This window comes from Felis catus, chromosome C2 (genome assembly GCF_018350175.1).
Source record: "Felis catus isolate Fca126 chromosome C2, F.catus_Fca126_mat1.0, whole genome shotgun sequence".
NCBI lineage: Eukaryota > Metazoa > Chordata > Mammalia > Carnivora > Felidae > Felis > Felis catus.
Window position 1 is genome coordinate 66,195,211 of NC_058376.1, and position 21,112 is coordinate 66,216,322.

The 21,112-nt window shown below is 44.5% G+C and overlaps 1 protein-coding gene across 1 annotated transcript in view; it reads right to left on the reverse strand.

Annotated features, from left to right (window-relative positions):
- Nucleotides 1–533: 533 nt before the first annotated feature.
- The window catches only part of FSTL1 (follistatin like 1), a 54,296-nt gene continuing 33,717 nt past the window's right edge, over nucleotides 534–21,112 (reverse strand). The window contains exons 3-11 of the mRNA XM_003991677.4: nucleotides 20,403–20,507; nucleotides 18,018–18,147; nucleotides 17,145–17,177; nucleotides 15,691–15,821; nucleotides 10,952–11,070; nucleotides 9,487–9,599; nucleotides 9,039–9,149; nucleotides 6,594–6,670; nucleotides 534–3,209 (exon numbers count right to left, since the gene is read on the reverse strand). Of these exons, the coding sequence (XP_003991726.1) occupies nucleotides 3,165–3,209; nucleotides 6,594–6,670; nucleotides 9,039–9,149; nucleotides 9,487–9,599; nucleotides 10,952–11,070; nucleotides 15,691–15,821; nucleotides 17,145–17,177; nucleotides 18,018–18,147; nucleotides 20,403–20,507 (864 nt within the window). The 3' untranslated portion in view covers nucleotides 534–3,164. The remainder of the gene's footprint in view (nucleotides 3,210–6,593; nucleotides 6,671–9,038; nucleotides 9,150–9,486; nucleotides 9,600–10,951; nucleotides 11,071–15,690; nucleotides 15,822–17,144; nucleotides 17,178–18,017; nucleotides 18,148–20,402; nucleotides 20,508–21,112) is intronic.

A 21,112-nucleotide genomic window follows, 5' to 3' on the forward strand; every position in this document is an offset into this window, starting at 1 on the left:
CACGTTGGGCTCTATGCTGACAGCTCAGAGACTGGAGCCTGCTTTGGATTCTGTATCTCCCTCTCTCTCTCCCCTTCCCCATTCATGCTGTCTCTCTCTCTCTCTCAAAAATGAACATTAAAAAAATTAAAAAAAAAAAAAAAGGAATGCTCTCTGACTTCTCATCATTTCCTATTCCAGACCCACCGCCCAAGATCCTTTTATTTTTTAATATAAAATTTTTAATGTTTATTTTTGAGAGACAGAATGCGAGCTCCAATGTGGGGCTTGAACCCATGAACCTGGATTCATGACCTGAATCCAAAGTTGGATGCTCAACTGACTGAGCCACCCAGGCACCCCTTTTAAATAAACTTGTTCTATCAGTCCCTGAGTAAATTTGCCCTCCCAGCTGCAGTCCCAAGATTTTATTAGGAGACACTCTTCACACCTCTTTTAAGGCTCCTGAAAGCCAAATCGACTTTTATGAGGTAAATGGTTAATGTTCTCACAACTTTATTTAGTCTTAATTCAGGGGAAGGAAAACAACACAATTACTATTTTAATTTCTTTATTTATCAATAGTATCCAAAAAAAAGGGAAGAAAAAAAGAATGAGGAGTTACAAAAACAAGTTAAATGCAATATGGAAGCCTACTAAATACAAATACATTTCACAAACACATAGGCAACAGAAACCTGTTTAAATTGCTGCTTGACATTTGATTAAAAACTTAAGTGTAAAGGAAAGACATTCAGACTTGTTCACATGGGCTTATTAGCAGGTGGAGAAGCCCTGCTTTCCCAAAACAGTGATGGAGTCCAGAGTCATGGCATGTGAGAAGGTTTCCATGAACACTGAATCTTAACAGACACTGTAATATATTAATAAAATCATATACACATTGAGAAAGCCCAAGGAAGCTTGCAGTCTAAGCCCTGTGCTTGTAGAGAGCTGGAGGAACTGAACCCGATTTAATCCTATTTGCTCCATACAAAGCTCCATGCAAGACTCCCCAAACTAGGCTATTTAGCAGCTTTCCATGAATGGTCATCAGATCATGTGATTCTGTGGTGCAGACAATAGCGTCCGTATTTACAGGAGGAATGCAGATTTGCTCTTGGGAATTCCGTGGTGCAGGGTAGGGTAATCTTAAATGGCAGCCACTGTCCTAAATGTAACTGGTGAGGAGACACTCTGGATTCTAGCTTTAAACAAACTGGCACACCTGCCCTCTGTGTCCAAGAGCTGGCAAAACTTGATCAAGGTGTGCTGTGGGAGCTCTCCAAGACAACTGGACAGGGAGGTGCATTTCAGAGTGCACAAGTAGGGCTCGAAGAGAGCTTTCAAATGGGATGTATCTAAAAGGTCAGAATTCTAAACAAAACAGAATGCTCTCCTTTCAAAGGAGAACAAGGAAACTTGTTTAGAGGCAATTCCACATTCAGCACAACGTTCTCAGTATTGCCCATGCAGTGCAATCTATATAATTTCCCATCTGCTTTCTGAAGATGAGTGCTTTTGTCAAGTTTTTAATCTTCGTTATTCCAAATGCATCTTATACATGGTAAATAGTGGGATTAATCATCACAGAGTCCAAAACACAGGAACAATGGTCTTCTCCCCAATCACAGTTTTAAGACTCAATTTCCATTCCCTCCCCCCTCTTAAAAGGTGAAACCACCTTTTGTCCTCATCTTGAAAGGGAAAGCTATTTCTGTTTCCAAGAAGGTTAAAGATGGAATGCAAAAGTTTCAACAAAGTGGAGTAGTTCTCCTTCCCATTCTCTTCCTGGGCAGACATTACCCGAGAGGGTACTACATCACCGCACAACCAGTGCAGCCGTGCAGACTGAGGTCAGATTTGGTCATCTGGATTTTGGCCACCTGACTCTTTTGTTGCAACAGTAAGGTTTCATTTATCCTAAGGAGAAGGAAAGCCATAGGAACTGTATCCTTCTGGAACAATGATCAGAACCAGAGAATTTGTAATTTATCAAATTGAGATTAATGCATTCCTACTTGCTCACTGAGGAGACTGAGGCCCAGAAATAGGAAGAGATAGGGCCAAATCACTCTCCTAGTGGTGAACCAACAAACATATTGACATCTAAGCACAGATATCTAAGCCTTGCTTGGCTGCACTTGTCTCCATTCTTTGGAATACTGATTTGCATGAACTTATCATAATAAATGGAAACAAATTAGCTTTTTAGATCTTAAAAAAAGCTTTGTATGGAGATGCTTTGTATTCCCTGGCTTCTGTTTGAGGCACCTGCTGGCAGACTGCTGATCCACTGGAAGCTAGGGGGACACAACTCTGGGCTGCATCTAGTATGTGGCAGGGCGGGTGGAGTCTTGGTTATAGTGGTCCCTGCACCAGAAAAGAACCCCAAACTCTCCCTCCTTTGAAATGGCAGGACTACTGAAAAATAATTACAAAAGCTCAGTTTCTAGTCAAGAAAATAAAATATTAAAACACAACAATAATATAATGATAATAATTGAAGAATGAAGTCAACTTGCCAAAAAAAGTTTTACAGAAAAATAGCACCTTTGGTAAAAAGTATCTTAAAAATTTGGTTAGGTCTCTAAGGGGCTCAAAGTTATACAAGTATCTGCATCATTTGTGTGCACCCTCCCAGAAACTCCAAGCCTAAGGGACCACTGGGTAACGAGAAGGGTGGCTGTGTATCTAGAGGCAGTGGTTGGGACCATGAGAAGCACAGATGCTGGACATCTATTATGCTGATGGCGACAGGAAGGGCTGGATGCAGAGTGTGTTCCTCTCCACTGGGCTTCTGCCAGACCCCTCCTCTGGGGCAGCCTGCAAAGTTCTCTCTGGCATCATTCGCACTCCCTGCAGGACGTTTATAGCCGTGGCCGACCGTGGTTCAGATCTGCTCCTCTCCCAACCCTGATGCAGTTTCCTTACTTGTCTCCAGCCCCTGAGTACCATTTATAGTTTCTCTCAAAGCACTCCTAGAAATGAAGGCTATGGCCCTTCCCCTCCTCGCCAGCCACCCCCATTTCCTTTTGCAAAACAAATAGACAAAATAAAACTCATTGCTATACAAGCAAATACTGGTGATTCGGCAATTGTAGCAGACACTTGGATATACTGAACTCAGCGCTGAAGTGAAAGAAGGTGCCAGGCTCTGGACGCCCTTCCCAGATGCCTCCTCTTTAGATCTCTTTGGTGCTCACTTTTTTGGTCTTTTCAGCTGTTTCCTTTGAGATGCAGGAGAAAATAAGCATTGTGAATTAAAAAAAAAAAAAAAAAAAAGAATCATTGGTATCTATCTAGTCCTCAAGACTTTATATAGCATTGACAGATACATGCTTGTGCTAAATTTTCATTCTGTTTACTTATCTGTCTCCTCCGTGGATGAGAAGAACCTGAGGGCAAAGATCAGGTCTTATTTTTGACATGGTCACATAGGGGCTGTCACTGAATTAGTAGCTGACCCCACTTGAACGCCTGTGACACAACAGGTCAAACATGATTATCCTCATTTTAAAAATGAAGAAAAGGATACTAGATGCAAGTGCTACAAGATATTCTGGATCCCAGTCCCAGAGAGGTGTTAAGAACAAAGGTTCTGGAGGCAGACTGTCTGAACTTGAATCACGGACATGCTATTTTCTGGGGGACTTTGGCCATGTTATAAAAACTTCTGTGCCTTGGGGCGCCTGGGTGGCGCAGTCGGTTGGGCGTCCGACTTCAGCCAGGTCACGATCTCGCGGTCCGTGAGTTCGAGCCCCACGTCAGGCTCTGGGCTGATGGCTCGGAGCCTGGAGCCTGTTTCCGATTCTGTGTCTCCCTCTCTCTCTGCCCCTCCCCCGTTCATGCTCTGTCTCTCTCTGTCCCAAAAATAAATAAAAAACGTTGAAAAAAAATTAAAACAAAACAAAACAAAAAAAAAACCAAACTTCTGTGCCTCAATGTCCTCAACTACAAAATGAGGGTAATAAAGTGCCACCTCTTACAACAGTGTCACATTTCTCCAAAGAAGCCTTTCTTACTTACGGCCAGTAGGCACATGAGAAAATGTTCAATGTCATTAGTCATTAGGGAAATACAAGCAAAACTACAATGAGATGCCACTTCACACCCAGTACAATGGCTAAAATAAAACATAATGGACAATGACAAATGTGGTGAGTTTGTGAAAAAAGAGCAACACTGCTGGCAAGGATGTGAAATGGTACAGCCACTTTGCAAAACAGTCTGGCAGCCCTCAAAAGATTAATCACAGAGTTACCATAGGACCCAGCAAGTGCACTCTTAGGTATATACCCAAGAGACCTAAAAACATAAGTCCACACAAAAACTGGAACAAGAATGTTCCTAGCAGCATCATTCATCATAGCAAAACAGGGGAAACAACCTAAATATCAGCTGACGACTGGATACACAAAATGTGGTATATCCATACAATGGAATGTTATGTAGCCATAAAAAGGAATGAAGTGCCAACCTATGCTATAACAAGGATAGACCTTGAAAACATAATGCTAGATCAAAGCAGTCAAACAGAAAATGCCAAATACTGTATGATTCCATTTGTGTATGTCCAGAATAGGCAAATCGAAATAGAGTTAGAAAGTAGATGAGTGGCCGCCAGGGGCTGGGAGAAGACAGAATGGGGAATGGCTTCTAATGGGCCTAGGGTGTCTTTGTGGGATAATGAAAATGTTCTGGAATTAGGTAGTAGTGATGGTTGATGATCTTGTGAATATATAAAAACCACTGGATTGTATATTTAAAAGGGTGCATTTTATGGTATATAAATTAGATCTCAATAAAAAAACTAATTAGGAAATAAAAAACAACAGTGCCTGGCATCTAGCAGACACGGTTGGTTCTCCATCCATAGCCCCTTGCCTTTAGCAGTTCAGTACACGGGTACGGCTTCTTACTGCCAGCACCTGCACCTCTCTGCCTGAGGCTTTCTCTGGCTGCTGGAGCCTGCTCTGCCCACACATGTTGGCAGGCCAGAAATGCCAGGGAATTCATGTCGCTGGTGGCAGCCCTTGCCAATGGCTGATGAGAGTTTGTGTAGGAACGTGCCTTCTCCCTTCCCCCTCAGGAACGGGAACTCTGTTCCCAGAGATCCACAATAGGACTAAGCTCCACACGCCCACAGTGGTAACATGCCTTGGTAGACGCTCTTTATTGCTTCCTTCCCTTCCTGGGCTGGCTTCCCAGCTCCCTGTCTAGTGTCTCCTAGGATTGCTTCCCAAATAAACTATTTGTACTCAAGTCCTTGCCTTAGCGTCTTCTTTCTGAGGGAACTCACATAAAACAGACATGTAAAAATGTTAGCTATTATAATGCACTCCTCACTGTCTACTCTGATCATTTCCCCACCCCAGAGGAAAGGAATTCCTATTAAGTTTTTTTTTTCTTCTTTTATGTGGTTGCACTCATCTGGAGACTCAAGACTGATGAAATATGGAAAAACAAAAGGCTGGGAGCTTCTGCTTAAAAAACTGACATGAGGGGGGTGCCTGGGTGGCTCAGTCAGTTAAGCATCCGACTTCGACTCAGGTCATGATCTCGTGGCTGGTGGGTTCGAGCCCCACATTGGGCTCTGTGCTGACAGCTCAGAGCCTGGAGCCTGCTCTGGATTCTGTGTCTCTGCCCCTCCTCTACTCACGCTCTCTGTCTCTCTCTCAAAATAAATTAAAAAACAAAACAAAACTGACATGAGGTTTCTATATTATGAGTGACAATAATGACAAAATGCATATAAAAACCATCAATAAATATGAGCAATTTTATTTTTGAGCATTATTAATATTAATAATTATTTTGAAATCAAATATTTCATCTCAATAGTTTAGCAGCTCTTGTGACTGTTAGATTCTCTCAAAACTTAAGTCAGAGAGAAGGCTTGTATAACAGACCCAGTGTACAGACAAGTGATCTGAGGCACAATGTCCTTTGTTAACTACATGGTAAATCAGGGGCAAGACAGGCCCAAGAGTCGAGCACATCCATGTTTTCTCTCCAGGCCTTTACCATCTATGTCAGTGAATCGCTATTCTGCCAAGACCCTTTTCCCCAAGATCTTCAATTTGATGACACAGAACCTGAACAGAATTCTTATTTACTATCTTCTCAAGTCTCCAGGAAACTCTAAGTTCTCTCGGTTTTGAAAATCCCAGGCTGTTTTCTAACCAGCTTGGCATTTAACTGAAATATCTCTTATTGTGGTCCACATTCACTTATTTCCTGCTTGTTGCCCTCAAGGAGCTCACAGTCTTCAGGTCCGGGCACTGGTCGTGACAGGAAGCAGTAACACTTCCATAGACCATGCTCATTTGCAAACCACTTCCAACATATTTGCAAATCACCACCTGGCTAATTCTTGCTTCTAAAGCAATTTACCAAGTTGTAACCTACATCTGTTGGGACCTGCTGGACCACACAGGACTCCATTAGAGAACTGTCTGTATCATGGTTTGATAGCATAGGTTTATCATTCAGGACCTATTGTATGGAACAGAGTGGCTCCTTGGACATCTGGAGCATTAGGCGATATCTGAATGGCAGAAGGGCTTAGTGGCAGCAGCAATACCTGAGCCAGCATGGGGTCTGCAACTCACCTGGTGCTTCTGGAGCTCCTGGACATATCTGGTCATCTCCTCCTCTGTCTGGGCCTGGGCCCCCTTCTGATTCTTGCCTGGAAGAAGAACCAAAGCTCAGGGCAGTGCTCATTGATAGAAGCTAGTTAGGGATCCTACCAATATCTACCTTTTAGGCTCTCAATTTCATCTCCCATTTAATCTATGGAAGGAGAGGGGAACCGCCTGCATATCTCTGAATATGAAATGTCCCAGTTCAACTGACACCTCCAAAGTAACACACTGTGAACCAAGCAATCTCTTCCACCCCCCCTACCCCGGCCTCTGTTCCTAGTGTCTCCGACTGCTCCAGCACGTATATTCATGCCAGGCACTGGCCCTGCCGTAAAATCTATGGGGAATATCTGGGTCTTGACTCAGGACGTTCCTCTGAGCTAGGGATTCTCAACCATTCACATGGAGAACTTTTCAAAATACACGTGTTTAAATTCCACTTTTAGACTCTGATTTAATTATTGTTGGGCACCAGGATTTTGTAAAGTTTCTAAGGTGATTGCAATGTGCAGGCAGGGTTGATAGCCACTATATCTAGCAGTGTTTCCCAAACTTATGTGGTGATTAAAAAAAAAAACATAGAATATATCTTAAAAGTGGAGGTTCCCAAGCTGCTCTTTTGTGGGTTTGATTCAGTAGGTTTGGGATAGACTCTGTACATTTACCAAGTATAGTGTTTGCCGTCAGGAAACACTGCTCCGCCATGCCTTCTTGAGTTTGGCATTAATCACAGCAGTTTCCCTCAGCTGTGGCTCTACCTGGCTTTGTATCTTGATGTCACTTTTTCTTTGCCCCATTGAGATTTCTGATCTAAGACCAGACTAACGTTCAGGTACTGACTCTGGAGTGCTGCCTCTACAATGTCCTCTCAGCTCCGTGGCCCACACACCAAGACATGCTCACCTTGGGGCACCACCATCTGTGGTGCTCTTTATACCCACAGGGCTCTAAACCTGGCCATCCAGAGAGGGAGGACGAGCTGTCCAGTGTGGCTGTGGAAGTGGGCATTGTCCCATGGAGGTGATCATTTGGGTTTTGTCTGATGCATCTGATGGGGCTTATTATCCAGGTGATCAGGCTTACTCCATAAGGCAGATGTTTAACAATTGCCTGTCTTAGAAATGGATGGCTACCTTTACAAAGCCAGGCCAGGAGCAGTTAGATGTGGGGAGCTACTGCAGGGGGTTTGGGGAAGATGAATGTAAGATGCTTCCTGATGGAGGCAGGCTGGGGTAGTATTTTGAAATGTTCTCTCTTGGCTTCAGTAGCTGCTGTGTGCTTGGTCTGGATGCCCTTAGTTTTGACTTCCAGAAATTTCTAGGATTTCTGTCTCTAAACAGCCTCTTCCTACTCTTCCATTTGTCTCTGGAATTGTGTTGGCTTCCTGCCTTCCCACTTTGAGAAGAGACTTGGTCCTGGGCAGTAAAAGACTAGGGGATCCCCTGGTACAATTGAGTTCCATTTGTAAGCTTCTTATCTAGAAAAACATCTTCTGGGTCCTTGACCTCTGTCTCCCAGTTTCCATCTTACCTGACCTTCCTGAACATGATCCTAAGACCATCCCGTTCTTTCTTGTCTCAGTTTCCTTAAGGTATAATTTTAAGTTCATCCCATCTGGTGGTTCCAGATTGGGGCTTGGTTCCTACTGACTTTTCTTCTCAAACCCAGTGTAACTCTCTATTCTAGACCTGATCTCATCCTTTTCTGTCTTTCCTCTACTCCGAATTATGCCTGTTTTTTCCCTATAACCTGGCTTTGATTCAAGAGTTTCTTTTGATCTTTGGCTCAGATGGCCCCCAGACTTGGGGCCATTTGGTTTCTGCACTGGTCCCCCAAACTCTCTGACACCTCTATCTCTCTAATCCACCCTAACCATGTCTCAACTTTCTTTTTTTAGGCGTTATCCAATTCTGTTAATTCAAAGAGGGTCTATGAACATTCTTCCTTTCTCTGCTGGATATAGGTGGCAAGCAGGAGTCATTTTGTCTTCAAACCACCTAAGTCTTTTACATATAAGATTTCCCAAGCTGTCATAAGGATCAAGTGGGTTAATATGTAGAGTGCTTAGTGGAGTGCCTGGCAGATAGTTCTCACTAAGTATTTGCTTTCATTTTTATTATGATGATTCCAATCTCACATCAACATGTGATCTTGCCCTGCATCTTAAACCTCTCTTATGCCAAGCCTCTGGAGTATTTGCAAACGTAATGCATCTGGCCTAAGTGCTTTGCCCAGTGCTGCCCACTGGGTATTCCAACATTACAGGTTGGAGTCTGTCACTTGCTCCCCAGTTTCCTTGCTCCTGGCCACTGCCCTCTTCTCCATCATCCCCACCCTGACTTCTCTCATGGTGAGTTCACAAAGGAAGCCCTCTCCCTGCCGTCCCTTCTTTCTGCCTGGGGCACAGCTCACCATCACAGGTCATGGCTGTGCAGACCCAGTTTCCACAGGCACAGACACAACGGTTACAGTCCACCTCGGTCTCTGCTCCATCTGCATATGTCTCATCCTCCAGGGCACACTCTGTTGGGACCAGAAATAAGGGGCAATAGTTTAGGGTGAGAGTGGAACAAGACATCTTGGCCATCGTCTGTGCACCTTACCCTTTTCCCAGACAAGACCTGCTTCTGCTTAACCTTCAGAGGCACCATATCTGAGTAAATGATGCCACTGATCCAAAGATTGTTGGATCCTAACCTCAGCACAGAGTTGATGGGCCGGGGCCCAGTCTGGAATTGTGAAAGGGAATTTTCTTAGCAGGTTCTGGAAAGTTCCATCAATTCTATCTTGCCCCTCCCCCCGTCCCCTGCCAAATGCCCTCATTCCCTTCAACTCCACATATTTCTTAGGTTAAGCATACTCCTCTCTGGAGGATTGAAGGTCGGGTTGAGGCACTTGAGGAACTCTTGGAAGCTGAGTTTCCAGTCAGCATTTTCGTCAGACAGTTCAATGAGAGCATCAACACAGAGTCCTCTGAAACAAAACACAGGAGAAATGTGTCAGTAAGACCCTGATTTCACTCCCGCAGAAAGGACCTAAGCATTGGGATCACATACATGTGGGGCCTCCAGAGGAGGCCAAGGAGACAACTGCTAACTGAGGAACTTTCTACACGCCTTCCCACAACTATCATCCAACCTGACTCCTGTGAGCATCCAGACTTTACTTGGTTATACTTGATGTCAGATCATTTACATTGTTCACATGTTCTTCCAAGAAGACTAAAGTTTCCTGAATGGTTGTGTTCGCTTTGATTGGCATATGTTTTCACTACCTGTGCACCTTCTGTGAGCAATTCCCTTTCCCCATGGTACTGGTCAAGTCAACCAAACTAGGAAAATCAAAACAGAAGGGAGACAAGTAGATGATAGGAATGGAATATGGGATCTGAAAGACTATGGAGTTCAAGCAGGCATTATCACTATCACTATCTAGAAAGAGAAATGTTGAGAAAAGTTTAATGGAATCCTAGTTCCCTCACTCTCCCCTTGGCTTGGATGTGAGCCTTGGTTCAATCACTTATTACCCAAATGGCCTTGAGCTGGTTCTTCAACTTTTCTGAGCCTGTTTTCTCAGCTGTAAAATGAGGACAGGGAGCCCTCCTTAACTGGAATGTTATGAAGATCAAACATTGATCTTTAAAATAAAATATTATCTAATTTCAAGTTATCAAAATATGAAGGATTTTCAGACACTCTGTTCTAAGGCCATGGCATATTACTAAGGGAGAATCATTCTAGAATCCGGGCTTCATGCTTTATATTTCTTCTGAACAAAAGAGGTGCTATTCCTATTTTTAATTCTTGCTGATGTACTGGAGCCACAGCAGAAGTTTCTTAGGGGTTAATTTTTATTAATATTTGCTCTGGAATAATATCAGAAAAGGACAGGGACATGCTTACATTTGTGACAGGGTTCTCTATATGAAATAGCACCAATTATCTTAAAAGTCAGAACTAAAGCTATTTTAGACTTATAGTTGAATAATACGGTGATATAATTCCTTCCAAAAATTAACCATTAAAACATTATCATGACACTCAGAAACACATTTGCTCTGATGTGACCTTGATAATTTACTTTAAAGTTACATTCTTCTATTCCTTGTAAGTTCTGGCAAAACAACAACTATTTGATCAGATACCAGTGGTGCTCAATATATTAGTTCATAACGTTCACAAAATAGACCAGGACAGAATTCCTGTTTTGCTTTTTACTTCTCACTGGCACTGGTGGCCCCTCTGCAGGTAGGAAGGGGTTCAAATCCCCTATGCTATCCAGCCTTCCCCTCATGGGCCCCTCCCTGACCCCTCAACTGCACTCACCTAAGCAGCTTGTTGTTCTCCTGGTCGGCATAAGTAGTGATGTTGATGGCAGTTTCATTCTGCTCCACAAATTTCAGTAACTCACTGGAGTCCAAGCGAGAGTCACCATTATCAACGTTCTGGAAAGGGGATAAAGAGCACTTTCAGGAACATTTTGTAGATCCGTCTCCCTCTCAGCTTGACCCATCTTTGGCTCTTGACCCATTCCAACCCTGCCTTGGCCTCACACCTACTGCAACAAAGGCTTGAAGACTTGGAACCCCCAGAGAAGGTACCAACACCCCAAGATGAGAGACTGAAAGTGTGTGGGCAGAGGCCACTGGGGGCCTTTCAAACCCACACCCTGCTCAGAAGGGCAGTGGGAACACAGACCTGTGTTACCCACGCACCTGGGGTGCTGGAGAACCCCCTGCAGCCTCATCCCTGACACCGTCCTGCAGACATTCTCCTCTTTAACATCTGGGTTCAAGCCAGCCACCATACCCTGTTCTCAAACCTTGATGAACATTATGAATCAGATTCTGTGGCAGAGCCCAGGATGTCTATTTCTCTTTTCTTTTTTTTTTAAGCTTATTTATTTATTTTGAGAGACAGGGAGAGAGTGTGCGCACATGCACACATGAGCGGGGAAGGGGCAGAGAGGCAGGGAGAGAATCCCAAGCAGGCTCTATGCTGTCAACACAGAGCCCAACTTGGGGCTTGATCTCATGAACCATGAGATCATGACCTGAGACGAAATCAAGAATCGGATGCTTAACTGACTGAGCCACCCAGGTGCCCCTGGATATATATTTCTAACAAGCTACTTGGGAACAACAATGCAGGCACCCCTCAGAGCTCACTCTGGGAGTCACATGACCACTTCTTGCTGCTTATTTCCCTGGCTTGCTGTCTGTCACGCTTCACATTCACACTGGTGCCCCTAACCAAGCACAGCAGTGAGAAGTCGCAAGCAAAGGCCCCGAATTGATAACCTGCAGGCAGAGGTGGTACAAAGCCCTCCACCCCTCTGCTCTGGGCCCCACCGCAGACATGTGTAGGGGTCCTCGGCTTACCGAGCACAGGCTGTCCTCATGACCTACCTGACATCCCACGAGCACAAGGTGAGGGTATAGTGAGCTCAGGCATTATCCCCTCTTGGCAAGGTGCTAAACCTAGACCATAGCCATTTGGGACCATTCAAAATGCCCAGGCCCTAGCTGCTGGAAGAGGGTGTCGATTTCAAGTTTCCATCAAATTCTAAGTTGGATGTTGCTGCCCTCCTAGATAGTTCCAATGGAGGAAAAATGTTTTTAGAAAAAATTCTTTCCATAGGCTGCCTCAGACTGCTGCCCTGGGAAATTATCAGCATTCCCATGTTACGTTGAAGGTGGCTCACCAGATGATATAAGGGATTCTGAAGAAAAGTCTGTCCAGGCTTCCCAGTAGAAGGGATTCTCCTTCCATGCCTGTCATGTGTCACGTGTACTCTGCTATAAGGTTGTAAATCTTTCCATGATATACATAATGACAGGCATGTACAAAACAACTATGTCAGCCCTTGCTTAGTACCTTTTTATCATTCTTGACAAATTTTCTAGGAACAGGTCTCAGATCCCCCTGAGGAAACTGCCCTTCACCTTGTGAAGTCTTGATTAATTAATGGAGAGAAATGAAATAAGCTTGGGCAGGAGTCATTCTTAGCAGTACAGGACTTTCTTGAATACAAACGTTGCAAGTGCTGGACAGACAGGAGCAGCCCTCACACACCCCAACACCATCACACCTTGTTGAGAGTGAGAGTCTGAAGAGGAGCCATGCAGCCATGGCTGCAGACCCAGCGCCAGGCAGTGCCTGGGGGCACCAGGAACCTGGTGGCTACAGCCCAGCCAGCTCCCAAAAGGCAGTGCTGAGTGCACACAGTTCACTCAGGCCACGATCCAGGCCTGAAGCCGAGGGGAGGGCCAGCCTGTGTGCACGCTCATCTCACAAGGGCCCAGCCAGGCCTCCCCAGGCCAGCGCTGTATGTGGAATCCATAGGAAAAGAGGTCTGGTACCCACCCCAGAAACAGCCTGGACTGCCTGGGGAGGGGGGCGGGCATACTTAGGGGGTTTTGATCTTGGACCATGAACCAACCTAATTCACTCAGCCTCTATTCAGCTAACCACTTACAAAAGGCATAGTACCTCTGTATGCCTGCAATTCCCAGCTCTGCATGTGATGTAGCACCCTTTTCTTCTATGTAACTGTAGGGTTGTAGAAAGGCGGGAAGATGTGTGATACGAAACCCATGCTTGGGGCTTGATGCAAGTTTGGAGACTGTTGAGAGGATGAGCTAGGCCAGACACTCACTCACACACAGCATCTGTGGTGACATGGGGAACATGATACCAGAGTCAAGGAGATAAGAAGTCTGGCTCCAATTCTGACTCTGGCCACCAGGAGTCCACCGCCGAGAGGGGGTGTGTGTATGACGTGGCCGTGAAAGGCTCTCTCCACCTGCCTGCCCTCTTCATTCGGCTACACTTTCACTTAAGAAATCATTAATGAATTACTCGGTGAAGTGAGAGTCTGGTTTTCATCTTACCCAAATTCTGATTAGATTTTCTTTTCAACTAATTTTGACGTAAGGAATGCCAGCTGGGTTAGAGGGCAGTTCACTGGTTCAGAAACAGTTTCTGTGAGATATCAGATCTCTCACCAAGAGACAGCTGTTTGCCTAGAGGGAAGGAGTCTCTCTTTGAAGACTGCACCACACAGGACTCCGATAATCATCAAAAAATAGATAGTAAAATCCCTGTTTTCTTAGAAGACACTCCCAGAGTGTCTGGGAGAAGCGAGCGTTGTGTCAGTCATGATGAAGCTTTATTGGTCGGGAGTGAGAATGCCCTAGAGGAAAGCCACTTTCTCAAGGGGTCTCACATAGGGGCCTGTTAGAGACGTTACTGCCAGGACAGGTGGACAGGTGTCAAGGGGGGTGTGGGGCCCAAGCACTTGAGAATCAAACTAATAGCAGGTGTCACTGATGCCTGAGGCAGGATGCCACCAAGAGGCCACTAAGAATGATTACAAGGTCCCAAGGGGCCCCTTGGAACCAGCGGCCTCCTGGGCCTTAATGGCCATGGCAAAGTCACTGTATACAATGACCTGGCAGGTGCTGCTCACTCAGCTTCTGAAAAATCAATATCTTCAAGTTTCTTTCTGCTCCTGTGTGACTCTCCTGGCTCAGTACTATAACGCTTTTCTGTGTAGATGAGGAACCACCCTTGCCCCAAGGGCCCTGTAATGTTGGGGGGTTGACATAGAGGATAGACTGAGAAGGGCTGTGCTTTCTTGTCCACATGAACAAGAGCCAAGGGAGCTTGTTTCTTCAAACACTTGGAACCCAGAGAGACATACCTTCTGCCACAGGAGAGAGAGCTCTCTAAAGACAGGAACACAAGCAAAGTCTGAAATGACCAAACATTCAGTATTTCTCTATCTGTAGGGTCCATTAATGTTAGTGAGAAAGAGGAATCCACAGACTAGGCTGGTGTTGACACAGAGCTGCCAAGAAATCCTTCATGTGCCTGGGGTTGCTCCTGAATGCAGGCAGGTTAGGGCTTGAGATGGCAGGCCCTGGAGGCACCTGGGAACATGTACATCTGCAGATGAGCATCTGAGGGCATCCACCCAGAGATGTGTGTCTGTAAGTAAAGGGAACTTTTTGCTTATGTGGGAATGTGGGTATCTGAATGTGTGTCTGTGAGTAGCTGTGTCTCTGTCTGGGGTGTGCATCTCTGTATGTGGGATGGGTGTGTGTGTGTGTGTGTGTGTGTGTGTACGCGCGCGCGCGCGCGCGCGCATGCTTCTGCTTGCGGTATTTTTATCTCTGGGTGTGATGTATGTATGTGTGTATCTGTGTTCTTGTTAATCAGCTGGAAGAGCACCCTTCACTGATTCTTCCAACAACTGTCTCAAGCTCTCTGAGAAATATCCATGCCATGGGAGCTCCACTCATTGCTAAATACTATTTCCAATCTTTTCCAAAGCAGAATCTCTCCTATCTCCAATTGGAACAACCTGTCTCTTAAACTAAATAATGGGACAAGCAATATCTAGGTTAGTGAAGAATCCTGGAACCATGAAATGCCAGTCCATTGACTCTTCCTAGATGATGAAGCACTCTACAGGCCAGGGACAGTCAAGTTAATGATTTAGAGAAATGTCAGACCAGGTGGGAAAGAGGCTGAAGTGGCTTAGGTACAGGTGAGATCAAAAGGTATACTGTATCAACAGCCAGCTCTATAAGGTACAGGGTAGGGGGATACATACAGGGTAGGGGGATAGAACCTGGCCACATACATGTACATTAGATCCCAAGGGCTCTACTGCTGGAATCCCACTGATCAAGCAGGCCAGAAAGCAACTGTCACAGCTTCATGGAACAATGGGGAGATGTGATCTGGTGATGGGAGAGGAAGTATCTCTTTGGGGCTGAAGAGTCTTTTTATTTTATTTTATTTTATTTTATTTTATTTTATTTATTTTATTTTATTATTTATTTTTGAGACAGAGAGAGTGCGAGCAGCAGAGGGGCAGAGAGAGAGGGAGAATCTCAAGCAGGCTCTACTCTGTCAGAGCAGAGCCAATATGAGGCTCAAACTCATAAAACCACAAGGTCATGACCTGAGCTGAAATCAAGAGTCAGATGCTTAACCGACTGAACCACCCAGGTGCCCCTGGAGCTGAAGAGTCTTTGACCCCAATTCTGGATTACCTTAAAGTACTTGTCTAGGATTTCACTGTAGTTGCTGCCTTTAGAGAACCAGCCATCTGGAATGATCTCTGCTTCCAGCCACTGGATGATGCGACGCCGGAGCTCATCCCGGTTGGACTGATAGCAAACGACTGCAGGAAAAGGGAGTGAGGTCAGCTGAGCAGTGAGACCCCACTGTCACCCAGCATCCACTGCATGGGAGGTTCAGTGCCTGGGGCTCTGCATGTGACATCTCATTGAATTTTTACAGTACTCCAGGGACACGAGATTATCACACACATTTTACAGGAGTCAACCCAGGGTACACAATTAGAAAGTATCTAAGCAAGGATTCAAGCTTATGTTTCTAAAGAATTTATAAGAATTGAGAATATTGAAACAGAGAAACTATGTTGCTTAGGTGAGAAAAACGCAGAGCGGAAAAATAAAGGACCATTTTCATTAACTAAGGAAGCTGAGGGGGAAAAAAAATCAATCAATCAATAAATAGCTCTCTTGGCTCAAAGATGAGCTGAAATAATAAGTGAATGAAGGAGCACATGACAATTTTTTATGCCACAAGATTTTAAATTCTCTCTCTATAGCTTTTTCCTTTTACCAACTGGGTCTATCAAATCTTTCTCCCACTTAAAATTTTACACTGTCTGCATTATCCTTTGTTCTAAACCACAGAACACAAGGTCAAGAAAGGGCCATGCCGAAACCCTGCTCTGGACAGCTGTTCTAAGACACATGGCAATAACAGGTGGGACTGAGAGTTGGGTAGATGAGGTAAAAGAGAAAGGAAAGCCTTGACAAAAGGAAATTTCTGGAAGACAACACATGTTGGGATGTGAAAAGGGCCCTGAGCCAGAGGAATGTAAATCTGGGCAATTTTCCCCACTCTGCCACTTCTAAGCTGTGTAATTCACGAAATTCACTTAACCTCTCTGAGCATCAATTTCCTCACCTATGAGGTCATTACAATAAGGTCTACCTCACAAGATTATTGCAAAGATCTGAAGAAAAGTATATGCTAAATCTTCTATAACTGTAACAATGAAATTTTAATTTTTATTCATAGAAAATCATAGAAAAAGTCCTACTTGCATTTCCAATGATCCCCTTTCAAACAAGTTGTGCCTTCTGATTCTGTTAGTCCTATGACATCAGCATGTCTTACAGATCATTGAAAGAAAAACTCAGTGGCTTTCCTGTCCTTTTAATGCAATCACTACTTAGCAAAAATGGACAACACAGCCAACATTCCAACCTAACCAGCTGCTTCAAATGTCAAGCACAAAAAAATGCAGTTTTGCAGCTTTTCTGAGCTGTGTTGAGGAATGACCAGTTCTGGCTCACAAGTTCTAACACACAGATCTTATGGGCTTCAGCAGGGAATGTGAAACACAAAATTCCTTCATGAAAAGAATTTCCTCCCTAAAATGCACACTGTAGGAAAAATAGACACTCACCTGGGCTGGCAGATGGACTTACAGATTTCTTCTCTGCAAGACAAAAGGAGAAAATGCATAATGCGGAATGAAGACAAAAGAACATGTCTGTGTTTTGCTAGGTTTAAAATCATCCCACACTACAGGGGCCACTTGCAACATTTTCATCATTTGGTCCTGGGTTCCTGTCTCCTTTCCTTCTTCCAGGGCCTATGAATGGGGATCTTTTCTTCCCTGCTTTGCTTCACATTTTTAGGCCACTGAGTTGCCCTGTAGTCTCATACCTCCTCCTATTAGGTTTGCGGGGTAGGGTTGCGTTGCTGGGACTTTGAGAATTCATATGGAATTATTATAGAGAGGGAAATGGAGTGGAGACCCACACACAGGAAACAGCTTGTTTCTCCAGGGCAATTCAAGGCTGAGAGGGGCTGAGTAGGGCTGGTGTTTGGTAAGGAACTGGTATCTAATTAGCACGGAGGTTGAGACCCCCTCCAATCTTATCTGAATGGCAGTGGTTTGAGTGCAAAATAGAGGAAATATATATAGCAGGGCTGAGAGGTGCCCAAATTTAAAAAGTGAAATTCACCTACTTTTTAAAAAGGTATAGAATTCATGTAAACACTTCCTTATTATTATTGACTATTGACATGGTCCCCTATCTACTGCAGAAAGTACTGGAACCCCCCCGGGAGGCTGACGCAGGAAACCCTGAGAGGCCTGGGCTATCCAGTGCAAACCCAGTAGGCTCATGAGCGCCAAGAGGCTGCCTCTCCAAGTAGCTGGGTGGTCTCTGTGGCATCGGGTGCTGTGGTCAAGTGGAGAGGACTCTGGGCAACCAGGCCACACTGCTCTGTCCTCTGGCTCCTCTGGCTGGAGTTGGGAGGCACTTCTTACCTTTGCAGTGTCCATCATAATCAACCTGGATTTTGGATCCAGTGAGGCAGGCGTCTCGATGTAACTCACAGTGGTTGAGGTAGGTCTTGCCATTGCTGCCGCACACAGGCCTCTTGTGAGGTTTGCATTGCTGAAACAGACCCGAGGAGGAGGTCTGTGCAGTCGGGGCACCAGCACACACATGCATCCACACGTGCATCCTGTGGGGAGCCTCCCTACTAGGGTCTAGGGTCTTTGTAGCCCTGCATGGCCCCGTGTTGATCCTGGCTTCGGGTCATCTCTTCTATTCAGTGAAGAAATAGACCGTCCTGACCCTATCAAGTTAGCACGGAGGGCATTTTATTGGAAGTCAGAAATTTGGCTTCTCTGTCACTTTGGAGAAAGTCACTCAATGTCTCTGGACACTCTAAGATCCCTTAAAATGCCAACATTCTATGACACAAAAGAGCCAGAGCTGAGAGTGGGGAATGTGCAAATCGAAAGGCAGGCGCACACACAGACACACACACACAGACACACACACACACACACACACACACACACGAATTCTTCAGTTTTTCTGGGGTTTAACTAGAAAGATCTTTGCTTTCTTGCTTTGTATAGTATTTCAGAGCCATTTTGTTTTTCTCCCGATCTCACAATGCCTCTTATGAGGCTGGGGTGGGGGTGCCTGGGTCTTTGTGAAGTACCACAGAGAATCATTATGGACAAGGAAATGGAGTAAAGTTCACCTGGCAACCCAGTTTTACTTTGGCTATTTAAAGGGCCATGGTCACAGGCAAGTTCAGTGTCTTTAGTTTTTTTTGTGGTTTTTGAAAGGGGGGAAGGAGGAAGCCAGTTCAGCTCAGCCCTAATAAAGGCACGAAAGCAAGAAAGAGTAGATGTAGTGAGAAGAAACACAGAACACTGGAGCTGGAAGGTAGCCCCACCTCTCCAACTTTAGAGGAGAATACCAAAGCCCGGGAAGACAAACATCATTTAACTAGTATTTATTACTGAGTTCTTACTAAGTATCCTACATGCTGGACAAACATGGTCCCTTGCCTTCACAGCATCCAGTGGCAACTAATTTGTTCAAAATCACAGAAATACATGTGGTCAAAGCAAGACTAGATACTAGGTCTCCTAACTCTAAGTACAGGCTCGTGCTACCACACAGTGGCCAGGCACTCCTCTAGTGAGGTCCACCTAGGGTTCCCAATGGAACTGTTTTTCAGGTGTCTAAGCTGGGGACAAGCAGGTGTCCTTTTGGGGACAATGAATCAGGATTCTTCACCTGGGGACTAAAGGGGGTGTATTTATTTGCAGAAAGACAGATATATTCCTAGGCTTGTGTTGGCATGGTAGAAAGGAGAAGGAAGGACACATATCCAGGGTATTTATGTTTGCTGAAGAGGGAGAACTTGTCAGAATCCTGGTTACAAAAGAAATATTTCTCGAAAGCTCACACTGCTTTTTAAACTTCATTAAAAAAAAAAACCCACAACCTTGTAAAGTCTTCATTTCATCTAGTATTTTTCTAAAAACTTGCATATCCTTTGACTTGGCAAGCCCTAGTGGGAATCAATCTTCTAGAAATAAAGGCAGCAGTACATAAGGATATTTTCACAAGGATGTTATTTTTTGCAGTGGTAAATGATCCATGAAACAACCTAAATGTCCATCTATGGGAAAATTATTACATGAATATGATTCTATTACAAAATATTTATTATGACTCCATTTTTGTATAAAATAGGGGGCAACCCTGTATGTGTATAGTAGCACAGAAAAAAAAAGTGGAGAAACTTATACCAAACCACTAACACTGGTCATCTCAGACTAATTGGATTTGAGGGTTATGGGGAAGATTATTAATTTTATGTTTATACAAATACCTGTATTATTTGACATCTATAAAGCAATTGTTAAATTTGTAACTTAAAATTCTTATAAAACTAAACATTTTTTAAAAAAAGAAAAAATAGCCCTGCATTTACAGATTGTTTTTAATGTCTGGGATGAAAATCCCTTGTCTTTCATATAGACAAGGTAGGCTTTTTTTTTTTTTAATTTTTTTTTTAACGTTTTATTTATTTTTGAGACAGAGAGAGACAGAGCATGAATGGGGGAGGGGCAGAGAGAGAGGGAGACACAGAATCGGAAGCAGGCTCCAGGCTCTGAGCCATCAGCCCAGAGCCCGATGCGGGGCTCGAACCCACGGACCGCGAGATCGTGACCTGAGCCGAAGTCGGACGCTCAACCGACTGAGCCACCCAGGCGCCCCAAGGTAGGCTTTTATAAAGATGATGACATGGTTGGCACTGCTCTGCTGACTAGCAGCTCCAGCAAGGTAGCTATATTGGCCTTGACTATTGCCCTCTGGCTCCTGGCCTCAGAACTTACCTCAATGCAGAGGCAGGTGGGCTCTCCCTTCTCTGTGACTGCACATTCCCGGCCAGCTCCACAAAACACATTGGCACAGATCTTGGATTTGCTTCTTAGTTCTTCCTAAAACACAAAATCATAACGGAAACCAGGTCACTGAGATGAGGACTTCATGGCATAAGCCACTGGTGGCGATTATCTTTCAGTCTCAGGTCTTGGTCTGGAGTTGCAGCTCATGGTTACTGAAGAGTTCTGAAATTGCTAGAAACTGTCCCCAACAGCCAGCACCAGACTTGCTGGCACTGCTCTAGCTCAGGCCCAGCTACCTCTGAGTCCCTCAGATTGTTTCTTAAAGAGCAAGAGACTCTTTCTTATGTGTTTCCTTTCTTTTAAAAATGGTCATCGAACAGTCCTTAAACGTCAACACTACAGTATATAGCTATACAGGCACCGACTCTGTCCTCAAGAAGCTCCATGACTCTCTGAGGAAACTCACAAATCAAGAGACATTTAGCAAGCAACAGAGAAGTGCAGCAACAGGAACACCAGCAGCCAGAGAAGGAAAGGAGGGCAAGACCCAAATGAGACTTTCTGAAGATAGGCCGCCTTGACTAATTCCTAAAGAATGAGAAGAGTAAGCCAGGGAGAAGTAGAAACATGGAGAGAAATATGTATATCTGAAGGACCAAAATCTCACTGAGTAGTGAGTGATATTAAAGGTAAGATCA